The sequence below is a fragment of the Dama dama genome, chromosome 9 (assembly GCF_033118175.1).
Source record: "Dama dama isolate Ldn47 chromosome 9, ASM3311817v1, whole genome shotgun sequence".
NCBI lineage: Eukaryota > Metazoa > Chordata > Mammalia > Artiodactyla > Cervidae > Dama > Dama dama.
In genome coordinates, this window is record NC_083689.1 from 110,725,752 (window position 1) to 110,741,486 (window position 15,735).

The 15,735-nt window shown below is 46.1% G+C and overlaps 1 protein-coding gene across 1 annotated transcript; it reads right to left on the reverse strand.

The window, feature by feature from the left end:
• Positions 1–882: 882 nt before the first annotated feature.
• Positions 883–14,886, reverse strand: LOC133062929 (histone-lysine N-methyltransferase PRDM9-like). Its single transcript, XM_061152260.1, has 10 exons — positions 14,811–14,886; positions 14,287–14,403; positions 13,878–13,985; positions 9,673–9,722; positions 7,772–7,928; positions 6,838–6,939; positions 6,354–6,625; positions 5,104–5,171; positions 3,841–4,034; positions 883–2,162 (listed from the first exon to the last, which is right to left on the reverse strand). Exons 1-10 carry the CDS (start codon positions 14,884–14,886, stop codon positions 883–885), a joined length of 2,424 nt encoding a protein of 807 aa, XP_061008243.1.
• Between the last annotated feature and the right edge of the window lie 849 nt (positions 14,887–15,735).

Here is a 15,735-nt window from a genome sequence, read left to right on the forward strand (position 1 = left end):
TCTTGCCTCAGCTCACGCAGCTGCTGGGGGCAGGGCTGAGAACTGGACCCCTATGGTCGAATCTGGAGTCCAATTGCTGTGATGACCCTGAGGGGGCGGCAGAGACCAGACGGCCCATGCTGAGTCAGGCACGCGCGCTCACACACACACGTGCATGTGGCCTTCACCTTTGCGGCTACAGAAGTCAGAGGGAACTAGAGGGCCACCAGGAGAGGCCAAAGGAGAGTCGAGCTCTATAAGGAGGAAAGGCCGCACTTCCCAGGAGGCCAGGGAATTCCCTTCCCTGGTGAGTCTGACTCCACTCTGCATTCCTCTCCCTGGACCCAGGATTGACTTTCCAGTGACCTAATTGACTTGGCTCCAGAATGATGCCTTCCCAGGGGATCAGCTATGACTAGACCCCACTGCTGCCAGTGATAAGGTGGGAATGAGTACATAGTCTGGGCTTCAGATTTGTTTGGAGACAAAATTTATTAGAAGAGGAGACCTAAAAAACCACGAAGGCAATTGGCATGAACATTTCCAAAACACTTAAGAAACCCTCTGCTGTTTATCTACCTCCTCTCCTGTCATGAAAGTGGAAGGTCTATTTAACAAGTAATTCTTGCTTATCACACTCTTTCTTTAAAATATTTATCATATATTTATTTATTCGGCTGTGCTGTGTCTTAGTTGCAGCCTGTGGGAGCTAGTTCCCCAATCAGGTATTGAACGTGGGTCTCTGCATTGGAGTCTTGGCCACTGGACCACCTGGGAAATCTCTCGTGATACTCCTGGGGACAGTAAAGGGTCACAGACCGCCTCTGAGGCCCCCTTAGAGCTGAGGCACGGGGTGGCTGCAGTAATCCTCCTGTGGCTAAGGTGTGGTTTGTTGGTCATGACTCAGTCACACTTCTTACAAACATCGGGCTTCTCCCCTGTGTGTGTCCTCTGGTGTCTGATGAGGATGGACTTCCGACTGAAGCTTCGCCCACACTCCCCGCAAACATAGGGCTTCTCCCCTGTGTGTGTCCTCTGGTGTGAGATGAGATTTGACCCGTGATGGAAGCTTCGCCCACACTCCCCACAAACATAGGGCTTCTCCCCTGTGTGCGTCCTCTGGTGGGTGATGAGGACGGACTTCTGACTGAAGCTTCGCCCACACTCCCCGCAAACATAGGGCTTCTCCCCTATGTGTGTCCTCTGGTGTATGATGAGGACGGACTTCTGACTGAAGCTTCGCCCACACTCCCCACAAACATAGGGCTTCTCCCCTGTGTGTGTCCTCTGGTGGGTGATGAGGACGGACTTCTGACTGAAGCTTCGCCCACACTCCCCACAAACATAGGGCTTCTCCCCTGTGTGTGTCCTCTGGTGTCTGATGAGATGGGGCTTCTGACTGAAGCTTCGCCCACACTCCCCACAAACATAGGGCTTCTCCCCTGTGTGTGTCCTCTGGTGTATGATGAGGACGGACTTCTGACTGAAGCTTCGCCCACACTCCCTGCAAATATAGGGCTTCTCCCCTGTGTGTGTCCTCTGGTGGGTGATGAGGACGGACTTCTGACTGAAGCTTCGCCCACACTCCCCACAAACATAGGGCTTCTCCCCTGTGTGTGTCCTCTGGTGTATGATGAGGACGGACTTCTGACTGAAGCTTCGCCCACACTCCCCACAAACATAGGGCTTCTCTCCTGTGTGTGTCCTCTCGTGTGTGCTGAGACTTGACCTGTCCTTCGAGCCTTGCCCACACTCTCCGTACATGACTCTCATAATCCCTGAGACCCCTGCTCCCATGAGCAATGTGCCTGTGTCATCTGGATTCATTTTCCTGCTTGTGCTGGGCTCTTCTGTCATTCTCTCATGCACCCCAGAATCCCCCATTTGTCTTCCGGATGAGTAGGAAGGGGCCCTTGAAATCCTCTTCAGCCTTACGCTTTTCAGCAATTGTTGGGGCCTCTCCTTGACCTCCTGACCCTCAGGTTTGTCGCTTGGGCTGTGTGGATCTGAATATCGCTGATTTTGATTGCCTGGGCAGGGATCCTCTGGTTGGAGGAGGTCTCTTTCAGATGGTCTCAGGAGGGTCTGAGAGGGGTGACTGCGTTGGGTGTGTTGGCTGAGGAATTTCTGACTGGAGAAGGCCAGAGAGCAGGAGGCACATGGGTGGATCTTGGGCTTTGGTTCTGCTGAAAGAGGAAGCTTTTGGTCAGGTAGCTGGTTTGCCGTGGTCAGGCTTGCCTCACTAATTATATAAGTGTTGACAGTGCACGATTTGTCTCCCATCGAGTGTGTCTTTATAGTCCACTTTTCCACTCCTTTCTTATTCTCTACATCTACAGAAATCCAAGAAGTTGGTGTCAGGGGCCTTTTCTACATATCACCCAGATAGGGACCTTCCAGCAGCATCAGAGGCAGTGTCTCTCCTCATAGAGGTGGATCTGTAGGGACTTTCCCTGGGTGTAAGTGTCTGAAATGTCATGTCACAGTGGCCACAGGTATTTACCCTACTGAGAGATAAGACTTGATGACTTAGGTGGAATCTCCTGAGAGGTTCCCTGTGAGGAGAAAGGGTCTATTAAGTTAGGGGCGCCTGGCCTGGAGTTCTCTGCATATGGGAGGCAGCACAGGGGGTGGTTACAGCAGGTGTGGGTAACTCTGACTTTGTGGCTCCTTGTTCAAAGAGCAGCCTTTGTGCCGATCTCTGCAGGAAGTGGGTTTGAGACTGGACGAGACCGAGCGCCCCAGGTCCCACTGACTACAGGTCTCTGGCCCCTGCTGCCTAAACAGGTTCACAAATTACTCCTCTCTCAGTTTCCCATAGATCATAAAATAAAGGCATATCCTTTCTCAAGCCTCAGCAGTACTCATACCCCATTTATTACATTCAGGCTTAGTCCATTCAACGTGCACTCGGAAGCCCTATTTAAAAATACATCTCCAGCCAGACTCTTCACATCCTCACTCGAAAGCATCTTCAGCCAGCCCACTCTCCCCTCATGTCTGCCAATGAACTGACCTCTGAGGGGGCTCCCTGCTGATGTCTCGTCCCCAAAATGAACCAAAGCATCGTCTTAGCACAGAGAACATGCTGCTTGCAGCAGAAAGCCGCGCGGTTGATCTGTGTCACCCAGGAGGAAACCTGGGGCCTGCATGTGGACACAGGCCCTGAGGCTTTCGTGTCATATCCAGCCTCTTTCTCGTCCTCTGTGCTTCCTCCCATGACCCCTGGTATGGTCTCTCTTACCGGCCCTGGGTCTGAGGCACTGGCTGCTCCCCTGTCTGGAATCCTTACCCACGGGTGTTATCTCTGCACAGACCCTGCCCCACCGTCCTGCACCACACCCCACCCTCTGCTCACGCTGACCCGAGGCACGTTCCCTGCGCTGTTTTTCCTCAGAGCACCAGCCCCTGTCTGGTGTGAAACCCCTGCTGACCCAGGGCAGTGGTTCTGTCTGTTTCGGTGCGTGGAGCCCCGTCTGGCACAGAGTGTGAACTCACATGACAACAAACTGGAACAGTAACTGAATGCACATCACTGTACATGTGTCGCTTAGAAATGGATCGAAATGAGGAAGAAACAGGTAAAGGGCAGAGAGCTGGTAGGTGCTAGAAATGTTGCTTTTTGCTTCTCAGCCTTTCTGCAGAAGGTGATGTTACACATTTTTTTGCATGAAATATTAAAAATTAGAACTAGCATTTTTAATATAAAAATTTTTCCTAACAATCATATGAAAAGAATCAAATTCTGAGGCATTTTAATTGCAACTCTACTGACTTTACACTGGATCGGACTCTGCTTCGAAATCGGACCACGGAGGCTCCCAGGATGGGATGGGGTGCTGGAAGAGGGCTGACACTCACCTCTCCCGGCCGCGAGCTCACTCTTCCCCCTGCTGTTCCGCTTGATGCCAAGGTCCTGACCATACTCGTCCCCGTACCAGACCAGCAGCTCATAGCCCGGCCTGACCACCTGGCAGGTTCGGTAGAAGATCTGCCCGTGATACTGGAAGGCCACCAGGTTCTGCTCCTCATCGTCCCGGGCACAGTTCACATACCTGGGGGCGAGGCCAGGAAGGGGAAAGAAACCTCAGGTGATGAGTGTCCTCCACTCTCCGACCATGCCCAGCTCCTTGCCTTCCGCCTCTGAGGCCACCCCTCATGTGGCCCTTCTGTTCACACCTTCGACCAGGCCATGTGAATTCCCATGCTTTTCTCTCCTTCCCTAATTAGCCATTTTCCGGAGCCTAGTTCCAGACTCATCTCCACCTGAACTGTCCTTGAGGCTGGTGACCTCCAGCTCCTCTTAACTCTGAATTAAGTTCTCTTTCATCCACAGGACTTGGTGCTCCTTGGCTAACACGCAGCCCTCAGGACTCACCCCAGCCTGCCTTCTCTCGAGAGGCTTTCTCCCATCTCCCCACGTGTATCCAGAATCCTATTCGCTTCCCCACCCCCTCCCACAGAAACTTGGAGAGAGCTCTGATATAGCTTGAGACACGGAACAGTAATACTTTGTTCACTGTCCGCCTGCCCTGATAAAAGGGAGGCCCTCAGAGAATGGCCCCACTCAGGGCCATCCTGCCTCCCATTCCTTCTGAGGCCTCAGGGCCCACTCCTCACTGGAACCAAGCCTGAAGAGGTTGTTGTCCACATAGAGTCAAGGTCTCCTGTATTAGGTTTTCCTGGCGCTGTGCAGTTACTCAAAGATAGAAAAAATAAGGTTACTGTTCCTAAAATCAATTGGCTAATGTCTGTTTGCAGTGTCTTCTCCAAAAGGACATGGGTTGTGTGATCTGCTTCAGTAACGAAGTTCATTGTCTAAACTGACACATAAAGTGCGTGGTAAGTGTCCATTAAGTGAGTTAAAGTGTCCCTGGTGAATCTAGACTCCTCAAGTTGTTTTCAAGTCCACCAGTTTTGTTCAGCATATAGACTTGTATCTTGATGGCACATGCCATATTTTTATTTCCTTTTTTCTAGTGTCTTTTGAAATGAAAGAGCATGATATGGAGGGAAAAGAGGAAGGAAGATGTGAAAGCTGTGGAGGGAGCTGGGTTGAGAAGGAAAGGGGCGTGGGATGGAGGGAGTCTCAATATCTACACAATGGAGACTCACTGCACTCACCTCATCCAGTTGGCCCAAGACGTGTCCTTTCCATCCACATACTCGTAGGAGTTCCTCCCTTTGGTGATCTGAGTGTCAGAGAAAGAGTTACAAGCTTTCCTCTTTCTTTTATTTGTTTTTTGGTAGGAAGATATAGAAGAGCTATTTCCTTCTGTAGTGATTGGTGCTTTTCAGCCTGCATGGATTCACCTGCCAGTCGGACCCCACGGTAATCCCCTTACTCATCATTCCAAGTCTGAGTCTCTTGGCTCATTGAAGGCAAGGGCTCCAAAAGGGAGGAGTCACTTCTGTGTGTCTGTATACTGTGTTCCCACCTCTCCTCTGACCTTTAGATAGAAGTCCTGTGAGTGTGTACCACGGTGTTCCCACCTCTCCTCTGACATTTAGATAGAGGTCCTGAGTGTCTGTACACTGTGGTCCCAGCTCTCCTCTGACCTTTACATAGAGGACCTGAGGGTCTGTACACTGTGGTCCCACCTCTCCTCTGACCTTTAGATAGAGGTCCTGAGTTTCTGTATTGTGGTCCCACCTCTCCTCTGACACTTAGATGGAGGTCCTGAGTGTCTGTACACTGTGGTCCCACCTCTCTTCTGATCTTTAGATAGAGGTCCTGTGTGTTTCTACACTGTGGTCCCATCTCTCCTCTGATCTTTAGATAGAGGTCCTGAGTGTCTCTACACTGTGGTCCCACCTCTCCTCTGATCTATAGATAGAGGTCCTGAGTGTCTGTACACTGTGGTCCCACCTCTCCTCCGACCTTTACATAGAGGTCCTGAGTGTCTGTACACTGTGTTCCCACCTCTCCTCTGATCTTTAGACAGAGGTCCTGAGTGTCTCTACACTTTGGTCTCACCTCTCCACTTATCTTTAGATAGAGGACCTATGAGTCTGTACCAAAGTGTTCCCACCTCTCCTCTGACCTTTAGATAGAGGTCCTGAATGTCTCTACACTGTGGTCCCACCTCTCCTCTGATCTTTAGATAGAGGTCCTGTGAGTCTGTACCAAGGTGTTACCACCTCTCCTCTGACCTTTATATAGAGGTCCTGAATTTCTGTACACTAGTCCCACCTCTCCTCTGACCTTTAGATGGAGGTCCTGTGTTCACGCCCAGGGCACACAGTACACAGGGCTGACTGTGCCATTGCCGACCGTGTTATCACCCTCTGCATCCTCGCATGTAGACATGAAGTAGCCCCGACCACATACAAGTGATTAGAAGCCAGAGGATAGGGAAACAGTTGCTTCTCACCAGCCAGGCATATCCACTGTTGGCGGCCTCTTCATCGTCTGTGATCTGGCCCTCATAGGGGCCAAAGTGCAGGCCCAGCGGCAGATCGGACGCCTCGTTCCACACTCCAAGCCCAGCGTCAGGGATGCCCGACAGTCTGATGCTTAACCCAGGGGGCAGAGTGAGGGCTGAGCGGTTGGCATGCCCCTTTTCCACTGCACAGTCCTTTACAAAGGTTGGGGGCCCATGGGCAGCACACCTGTCGATGAAGAAATTCTGACACTCCTCACAATCTGGAGGTGAAAACAGGGATGAGAGGAGGTATAGTGATGTTGCTGGTTGTAACGACCTTCAGAAAGAACTGGGACATTCCTGGCATTTGGCTTTGATCCTCCACCCCAAGTCATAGAGGAAGGGGATGGCCAGGGGACCAAATGGTGGGGTGAGGTTAGTGGACCAAGGACTCCTAGCCGCTTCTCCATGAGTGGGCCAGCGGGTCACTCACAGAGGTAGTCGTCATCCTGGGGCTCGCTGACCTCTTGGTACACGTGGCCCTTTCTTTCCCGTAGACTGTACCTCCTCACTCCAGTCTCCTTTCCTCTGAGTTCTAAGATGGAGAACAGAAGCTGTGCAAGGCTGGTGGGGTCTGGGGAGTTAGTCCCTGTTTTATCAGATAGTGTGAGGTCTCCTACCTGTCCATCTATACACTTTGTTAAAACTTTCTTACATGTATTTTTCAAACTTTTACTTTTGTAATTTTATGCTTTAATGTTACATTATTTATTTCTTGGCCACACTGCATGGCTTGTGGGATCTTAGTTTCCCGAACAGGAATGGAACCCACACCTCCTGCAGTGGAAGCGTGGAGCCTTAAACACTTCACGACCAGGAAGTCCCTCCTCTATACTTTGATTCTTCTCCTTTTAACTACTGGTTCAGGATACTGAGGCTCCACTGACCACAGATGCCCAGTTCAGTGATAGTGTCCTGCACTTCCCGTTAGTAGGTTTAACTTCCCAACCTTCTTACTTAGGAAATAGTTCACTGACACATCTACTCAGAAAATATATGTTAAAGGCACATGACATGTAAGGGCATATGAGCAGAGGTCTGGGCATAAACACTAAAAAAGCACGGTTCCCATCATCACAGCTGGATTTATTGAACTTCTTGTAGGTGTCAGACTTTTGCATTTAATGTAAGGCTTTCAAGCACCGTATGAGTTATGTATCCTTATCTTCACTTTACAGACAACAATCAGGACATCAGAAAATGTATAAGATTTTCCCAAGGCCCCAGTGCTAACTTCATGTCTCAGATCAGTCCAGCTTAAACCCCCGCCTACCCAAAGTCCATGCCACACACCTAGGCCATACTTATTAGTTTTTCTACAGGGATTAGAGGAACTAATTAGAGGAACTCCCCCAAATTTCTCTTACCGACTTTTTGTCTGGGGTGCTGTCCAGGGGTCCTTGCTTTTCTGTGATGGGGCACTGGTTTCTGAGCCTGCTTGGAGCCACTTGTCTTCAGCGATTTTGCTGCTCCCGGCAATTCCTTCAAACTAGATTCCTTACTTAATGGTGTCCTGGACATTCTCTTCCATGTGAGTAAGAGACAACATGCAGTTCTTTAGTTCTTTAGGACTTTGTGAAGTGTTTTCACATGCATGATTTTAGTTAATACTTTGACAATTCTTAGAAATACCTGATTTGGAGGGGGGTGGGTCTGAACACTGGAGTGTAACAAAAGGACCTAGGTGGATAGTGAATCAAAGCTAGAATTCATATCTTAAGGTTCTTCCCCTTCAACTTTCTGCATAAAAGTGAGAGCAAGGGAGGAAGAATAGCTGGAGGTCAGGGAAAGAAGAGGGTAAGGGCTCAAAGAGAGATCCGGGGGGGTTCTATTAATTAGTGGCCCTTTGATGGATGAAGAAGTATGGAAAATTACAGAGGGGACAAAACACATCTGGAAAATAAGGTGACAAAGCAGTGAGATTAAGAGGAGAAAAGACGATTGGCAGAAACACATTTAGACAATAAAGAAAATGAGATGAAAGTTGCAGGTTGCCATGTCCTGTAGACAATGTTTGGAATTAAAGTAGCTGGTCTCATCAGTTCTCCTTGAACAAGGCTGTATGACTAGCTGGTTCTGCTCATTTTCCTGATCCATTCATTGGTATACAGGCTAATTCTTAATATTATACTGGACATGAAATTTAATAACCTTCAACAAATTGTTGTCTGAGCTATTTAATACAGTAAGAACGTGAGCGTACATCCCTGGTATCAATTTATTCCCTAAACTGCATCTATATTTGAAGTCTAGCTCACAGATACTATCTTCAGCAATCTTTGACCTTTCTACTCCTAGATGAATGCTCAAATGTGGAGTCACTCATTCACAAAACATTCAGGGTCCCTCAGGGGCTTTGAGCAGGGCCTGGACTTCTGAGAATGAATGGGTGTGGGCTAGGCTCCCAAAGCTCACAACACAGGGGCAGGCTAAACACATGATTCCAAACAGGAGAGTCGCCTGTTAGAGCTCAGAGGAGGAGCTGTTACTCCCTCCTGCAAGAAGGAGAATTTGAAATGATGCCCAGATGATGAGTTTCTACTCAAAAGTGGGTAATCTATGTGAAGTCCTTCTGTTATTTTCTTATTTGTTGCTTTTCAGTCATAAACCTGAGGCTTCTCAGGGGTGCGAGTTGCTTCCTCTTATTGGAGTGGGAGGCTCTGAGGTAGGGATCCTGTTTCCTTCTTCATCTTGGACTGTCCCCTCTACAAACTGCCCAGCATGTCCTTAAGCTTCTCTTAGTCAGATGTCTTAGCATATCCCTCCCTAGCACAGCACAAAAGAACTGAGGTTGAAAACATCTCTCAGATGAATGATATAAAGATGTATGAATAAGCTTCATAGAACTATGGAAGTTTTAATCAGTTTGTAAGGAGTTTAGAGAACGTGCATTGGTTTAGATTGCACTGCCAGTGATACTGTGATCTCAGGCATACAATCAAATGTTTTTTTACCTCATTTTCTGGATCTATAATGGTGATAGCTATATACCTACTTATAGGTACTGTAGGATTGATTTAAGGTTTAAGTAAGTTTATTCACATAAAATGCTTAAAGTCTGAAATAATATGAAAATAATGTAACAATAGAACAGGATACTATGGTTGTTTTTCTTACTAACTGTAAAGATGGTGATGATATCAGGCAGTGTACTAAAGATTCAGGGCAGGAAGGCAGCCATCTCCAGGATCTGCGTTTTCTCCTATTCTCACCTCTGCCTGGATCCATGAGGAGGACATTTTGGCAACAGGATTTGGGAAATACTCACCTTCTGGTGTTTACTGTGCTCCACTCTGAAGGCCAAAGAAGAAGGTTTACCTAAAAAATGATGAGAATCAGTGTTTTGGTTGGGAAATGTTTCCAAACTCTGGGTATTCTAATTAAGGACACATAATCCTGAGCCAGAGAGTGACAAGGACAAGGATTACCAAAGGAGGAATGGAAGATGATTTCTGTATCATCAACTCCCATGGTTTCACTAGGAACATTACATAATTCTCTTAAAATTAAAAAAAATTATGAAACTTCATCTGTGCCTCATCTGATGTTCATAAAGTATCTAATAGATTTAGTAGCCTTTCATGACAAAAGTACTCATCAATGTAGAAATACGAGGAAGTGACTGCAATATAATAAAGGTCATATACTGAAAGTCTACCTCTAACATCATAGTCATCAGTGAAAAGCTGAAAACTTCTACGATTAAGTAAAAAAGCCTAGGATGTCCATTATCAACATTTCTGTTCACCATAATATTACAACTCCTAGCCAGGGCTTTAGGTTAGAAATGGAAACAAAAGGTTTCCATTTGGAAAGAAAGAAGTAAAATTATGTCTGTTCACAGGGCCATGGTTTCATGTGCAGAAAAATCTTTAAAAACACACACACACAAATCCGGCATAGAAAGTTGCATGGTACAAAATCAACATTCAGATATATTTCCATGCATGAAGAATGACCATTCCACAAAGGAAAATAAGAAAGCAGTCCTATTTATTTTTTATTTTTTTAAAGCTATACTGAACAGCTAAATTAAAAAATATATATTTATCTTTATTTATTTGTTTGTACCAGTTCTTTGTTGTGGCATGTGTGATCTAGTTCCCTGACTAGGGACTGAACCCAAGTTCTCTGCACTGGGAGTGTGGAGTCTTAGCCACTGGACAAATAATCTTATTTATAATAGCATTGAAAAGAATGAAGTAATTACGAATAAACTTAAGGAGATGAAAGACTTATATGGTGAAAACTACAAAACATTGCTGAAAGGAATCTGACATAAATAAATAGGTGTCTCATGTTTATGGATTAGGAGGCTTAATATTATTAAGCTGTTCATACTACCCAAAGCAATTTAAAGATTCAATGCAATTCCTATTAAAATCCCAATGGAATTTTTTCAGATATAGAAAATCCATCCAACAGTTAACACGGAATCTCAGAGCACCCCAAATAGGCAAAGTAATCTTAGAAAGAACAGCAAAGCTGGAGGCCTCTGATTTCAGAACATACTACAAAGGTACACGAACCAAAAGAAGGTAGATTTGGCAAAAAATGTGTGCTTAGTCGCTCAGTCTTCTGACTTTTTGTGACCGTTTGTACTGTAGCCCACCAGGCTCCTCTGTCCAGGGGATTTCTCAGGCAAGAACACTGGACAGGGTTGCCATTTCCTTCTCCAGGGGATCTTCTTAACCCATGGATTGAACCCGCATCTCCTGTGTCTCCTGCACTGAAGGCAGTTTCTTCACCTGCTGAGCCACTGAGGAAGCTGGCTGGCATAAAGACAGATATGTCAAACAATGGAACAGAATAGACAGCCAGAAATAAACTCTTGGATACATGGTCTAATGATCTTCATCTAGGGTGTCAGGATAATGGGGAAAGTTTAATCCCTGTAATGAATGGTGCTGGGGAAACAAAATAACCATATGCAAAATAATGAACATCATACATCTTGAAGAAAAATCAACTCAGAATGGATTAAAGACATAAATGCAAGACTTGATAAGACTCTTAGAAGTAAACAAGGGTGAAGCTTCACGACATTGAATCAGCAATGATTTCTTAGATATGGTACCAAGTGCACAAGTATTAGTAACAAAGTACAAATAGACAAATGAGATTAATCTTAAAACCTCTGTGCAGCAAAGGGCACTGAACAGAGTTGAGAAGGCCACCTACAGGATGGTAGAAAATATTTGTAAAATATGCATCTGATAAGGGGTTACTAAGCATACACCAGTATGAAGGCTACCTATAAGCCAGAAAGAGACCCTGATTGACCATGATGGCACCTTGATATCAAATTTCCATGCTCCAGCATTGTAAGAAAACAAATTTCTGTGGTTTAAGGAATGCAGTCTGCTTTGTTATGGCAGTCTGAGCTGACTAACAGTGAGAGAAGGGATTGAATAGACATTTCTCCAGAGAAAATACACAAATGGCCAACAAACATATGAAAAGATGCTCAATATTACTAATCAATAGGGAAGTACAAAGTGAAACCTTCTGCGATGGGCAATATGTCTAAGAAGACAATAGCAAGCTTGGTAAGGATATGGAGAAATTGGAACACTTATACACTATTGTTGGCAATGTAAAATGTTGCAAGCTTTCTAGAAAACAGTATGGAGTTTCCACAGAAAATTAGAACTGCTGTATGACCTAGCAGTCCCACTCAAAAGTGTATTTCCATAAAAAACTGAAAGCAAGTTATTGAATAAATAGTGGGCACATGTATGGTCATTGCTGCATTATTCCCAATGGGCAAGATGTGTAAGCAATCTAAATGTTCATTGGTGGATAAAAGATAAAGATTATATATACGATATATGTTATAGCTCTTATATCCACATGCACACAATGGAATGCTTTGAAGCCTTAAAAACGAATTCTGTCATATGCTACATCATGGATGGGCCTCGATGATATTATACTAAGTGAAATGAACCAATCAAAAAAGACAAATATTGCCTGATTCCACTTTGATGAGGTATCTAAATTAATCAAATCCATAGAAACAGAAAATATAATCGTGGTTGCCAAGGGCTGTGAGGAGGAACGGTTGGAGAATTGTTACTCAGTGGGTTAGGACTTCAGTCACGCAAGAAGTAACATTTCTACAGATTTGTTGTACATCAATGTGTATGTATATCCCCGGTGGCTCAGCGGTAAAAAATCCACCTGCAATGCAGGAGATGCAACAGATGCAGGTCCAGTTCCTGGGTTGGGAAGATCACCTGGAGCAGGAGATGGCAACCCACTCCAGGATTCTTGCCTAGAGAATCCCACAGACAGAGGAGCCTGGTGGGCTACAGTCTATGGGTACGCAGAGTCAGACACGACTGAGCGATTAGCACTATGGCCACTAACACTAACGTGCACATAGTTAGCAACAGTGCGCCATACACTCAGAAATTGGTAAAAAGGTAAATAAAGACGTGCAGGCGTGTGGTGAACCGAGGCGTATGTATTCCCTATGAAAAATCTCTCCTTATGTCAAAACCTTTGCAGACAACCAAATGTTTGCTTTTCATGTTCCTTTCACTAGTTTTAATAACCTCAGGGAACAGAGGGACTTCCCTGGTGCACAGTGGATTAGAATCTGCCTGCCAATGCAGAGGACACAGGTTTGATGGCTGGTCCAGGAAGATTCCACTTTCTGCGGGGCAGCTAAGCCTGTGTGTCACAAACTACAGAGCCTGCATATGCCCTGCAACAAGAAGACACTCACAGCAACCAGAGAAAGCCCATGGACAGCAATGAAGACCCAGTGCAGCCAAAACTAAATAAATAATTTTTAAAAATCTGGGAGAACAGAAATCCATAGATGGAGAATCATAGAACTATCTAAATTGTTTTCTCCAGTCTAGGCAGATTAACTCTTCTAAACTGTTTGAGCAGCTGAAGAGGAAGTGAGTGCTCACTTCTATTTTATAATAAGTGTACTTCATTTTATTTACCTGATGCCATCTCTGGTCAGTGAAATGTGGGAAAGATCATGGAGAATAAATAGTTCTCTCAAACCCTTTCCCAGAATCAAAATATAGAATTAGTTTAACCTTAGGGTAAGATGATCACAGGTTTTGTTTTATATACATACATGAATAATGTATCTTGACATAATATGTTAATCATTTCTTCTTCGAAGAGATTTAATCCAATAACCAATGAGATTAGTATTAAATCTGTTTGGTGAATTTATTTCTAAGCTTTCTTTAACTGCCTTTCACTAAGAATGTTTAGCAAAAATAATTCTTTGTAAAAAGAATGATAAATTTTAACCATAAAATTTTTGAGAATTACACTGGAAAACCTATACATTCATCTTCATTCAGGCTAATGTCAATATTCAGCCACAACTACTTCGGAATGCTGAAAATTATGTTTTCCTTACTACTGGCTGAGATGTAGTTGAGACCTAAGCCCAGGCTGGTTTCAGGAAGACACCTCCAAGTCCTCCTGGCCTCTCACCTTGCTGCCTTGGTGTCCATTCTTCATCAGAATCCTCAGGGTCATCTACCTGGGGCTTGATGACCTGCCTGCGGTGATGCATGAAATCCGGTCGAGTGGCTCTGAAACCTGGAAAGAAGCAAAACATTTGTTCTAAGAAGGAGAAACAAAGCATAGAAGCAATGGGAAGTGTCACAAAGTCAAGGAAATCTGTAGGATGGGCTGGGGGAATCTAGAACAAGGCAAGAGGTGAGCTCTGCACTGCAGGGTCAACCTCCCTTTGGTACAAAACTCTAAACATTTCCTTAGTCTCCACACAAAAGGGAACTGTGAGCAGATGAAGCCACCTAAGAGCGGGCCAAGTGAACACTGAGGGTGAAGACCTGTTTCATGTTTCCCAGGCTCACAGGCACCCAGCACTTCCTGTTACCTATAGCAATCAGCGCTTCGTAGTTTCTTTTCATATTCCTATATCGGATTTTTTCCCATTCTCCCATCTCTTCCCATTGTTCCTTGGAGAAGTATACGGAGATGTCTTTGAAAGCATCTTTGTCCTAAGGAAAATAATAGATTTCATTAATGATTTACTAATCTAAGTCAGACCTTAGAGCTGGGCCTTCTCCTCCACCTTTTGTGCAGGAGTAGCCTGAAGCTACTGGACGGTCTGTGTGAGACAGGGATGAAGACTTTCCTTCCCGACTGTGTCCTGCTTAACTGAACAAACGCTGAGCATTTTCCTAACTCTCCCTGGACACAGAGCAGTTGACGAAGCTAGTGTCCTGTTTTGTCCCACTCCACCCCCCACCATCTCAAACAGGACCAGGCATTCCCATCCTGTGTACGGTCACAGGGAAGTTCACTCAGCTGCCCAGGCAAGCAGTCTGTGGTGCTTCAGGGACCAGCGCCAGGTCCTTCCTATAGAGCTGGCTTAGAGCCCAGCTTTGCTGCCTCCACCTCTCACCTTGGGCTTCCGCTCTGTTCTCCCGGCATCTCCCTCAGTGCTCTCCTCTGGAGACCTGTTCGGCCTCATGGCCATTGGAGTGCTCAAGGCCAAGGTGCCTGTGGAAGAAGAAGTTGCTGAGTTAGCCCAGACCAGTGTCCAGAGCTTGGTCTGTCTGCCTTGGGTGGAGTGTCCAGGGCATGAAGGTGAGGGGAAAGTCAGGGTGAGGGTATTGGTGGGATGGACGGATCCTGACTAGATATGACAGATCAGCCTAATGTGAACTAGATTTGGTTTCTTTGGTTCCCCTACAATTCAGCCCCTCTGAGGGAAGGCACTGGGAGGGATGTGTCTGTGGGTGACGGAGGGATTCTTGAGGAGACCCGGAAACGCCTAACTGCTGGACTGGGGTCAGGCTGAAATCAGGGCTCTGTTCCAGTGCAGCAGAGGGAATGTTTCTCCAGGAAGGGTTTTGAGGATCTCCTCCTGGACACTCAGAAAAATCTGGGCATAACGTAGGTTCTATGTCTAAGGGAGAAGTTGCTTGGCTTGAGGAGATCTGGGTCCCACGGGCTGAAGTAACTGGGGTCCTCAGACAGAGGGGACTGGGGATCTTTTGGCTGATGTAGAATGTGCAGGGTGAGAAAACTTGGGATCTGTGAGGCTGAGGAAATCGGGGGTTTCTTAGTAAGGGACTTTAGGTCTCCGACAGGCAGGACACTTAGGGTCTCGAGGAGGAAGAGTTTTAAGAGCTCCCAGGCGGAGGGATTCAGGGTCTGCGAGGTTGAGGAAATTGGGTCTCTCTGCGGGTGCTATTTTTAGGGTGCCTCAGGCTGAGGGGAACCGGGGTTAATCTAGGTATTTGAGGGTCGCAGCACTAAGGGGTTTGGTGTTTCTGTGGGTGAAGGGACTTGTAATCCCTGAAGCTGACGAGAGGCA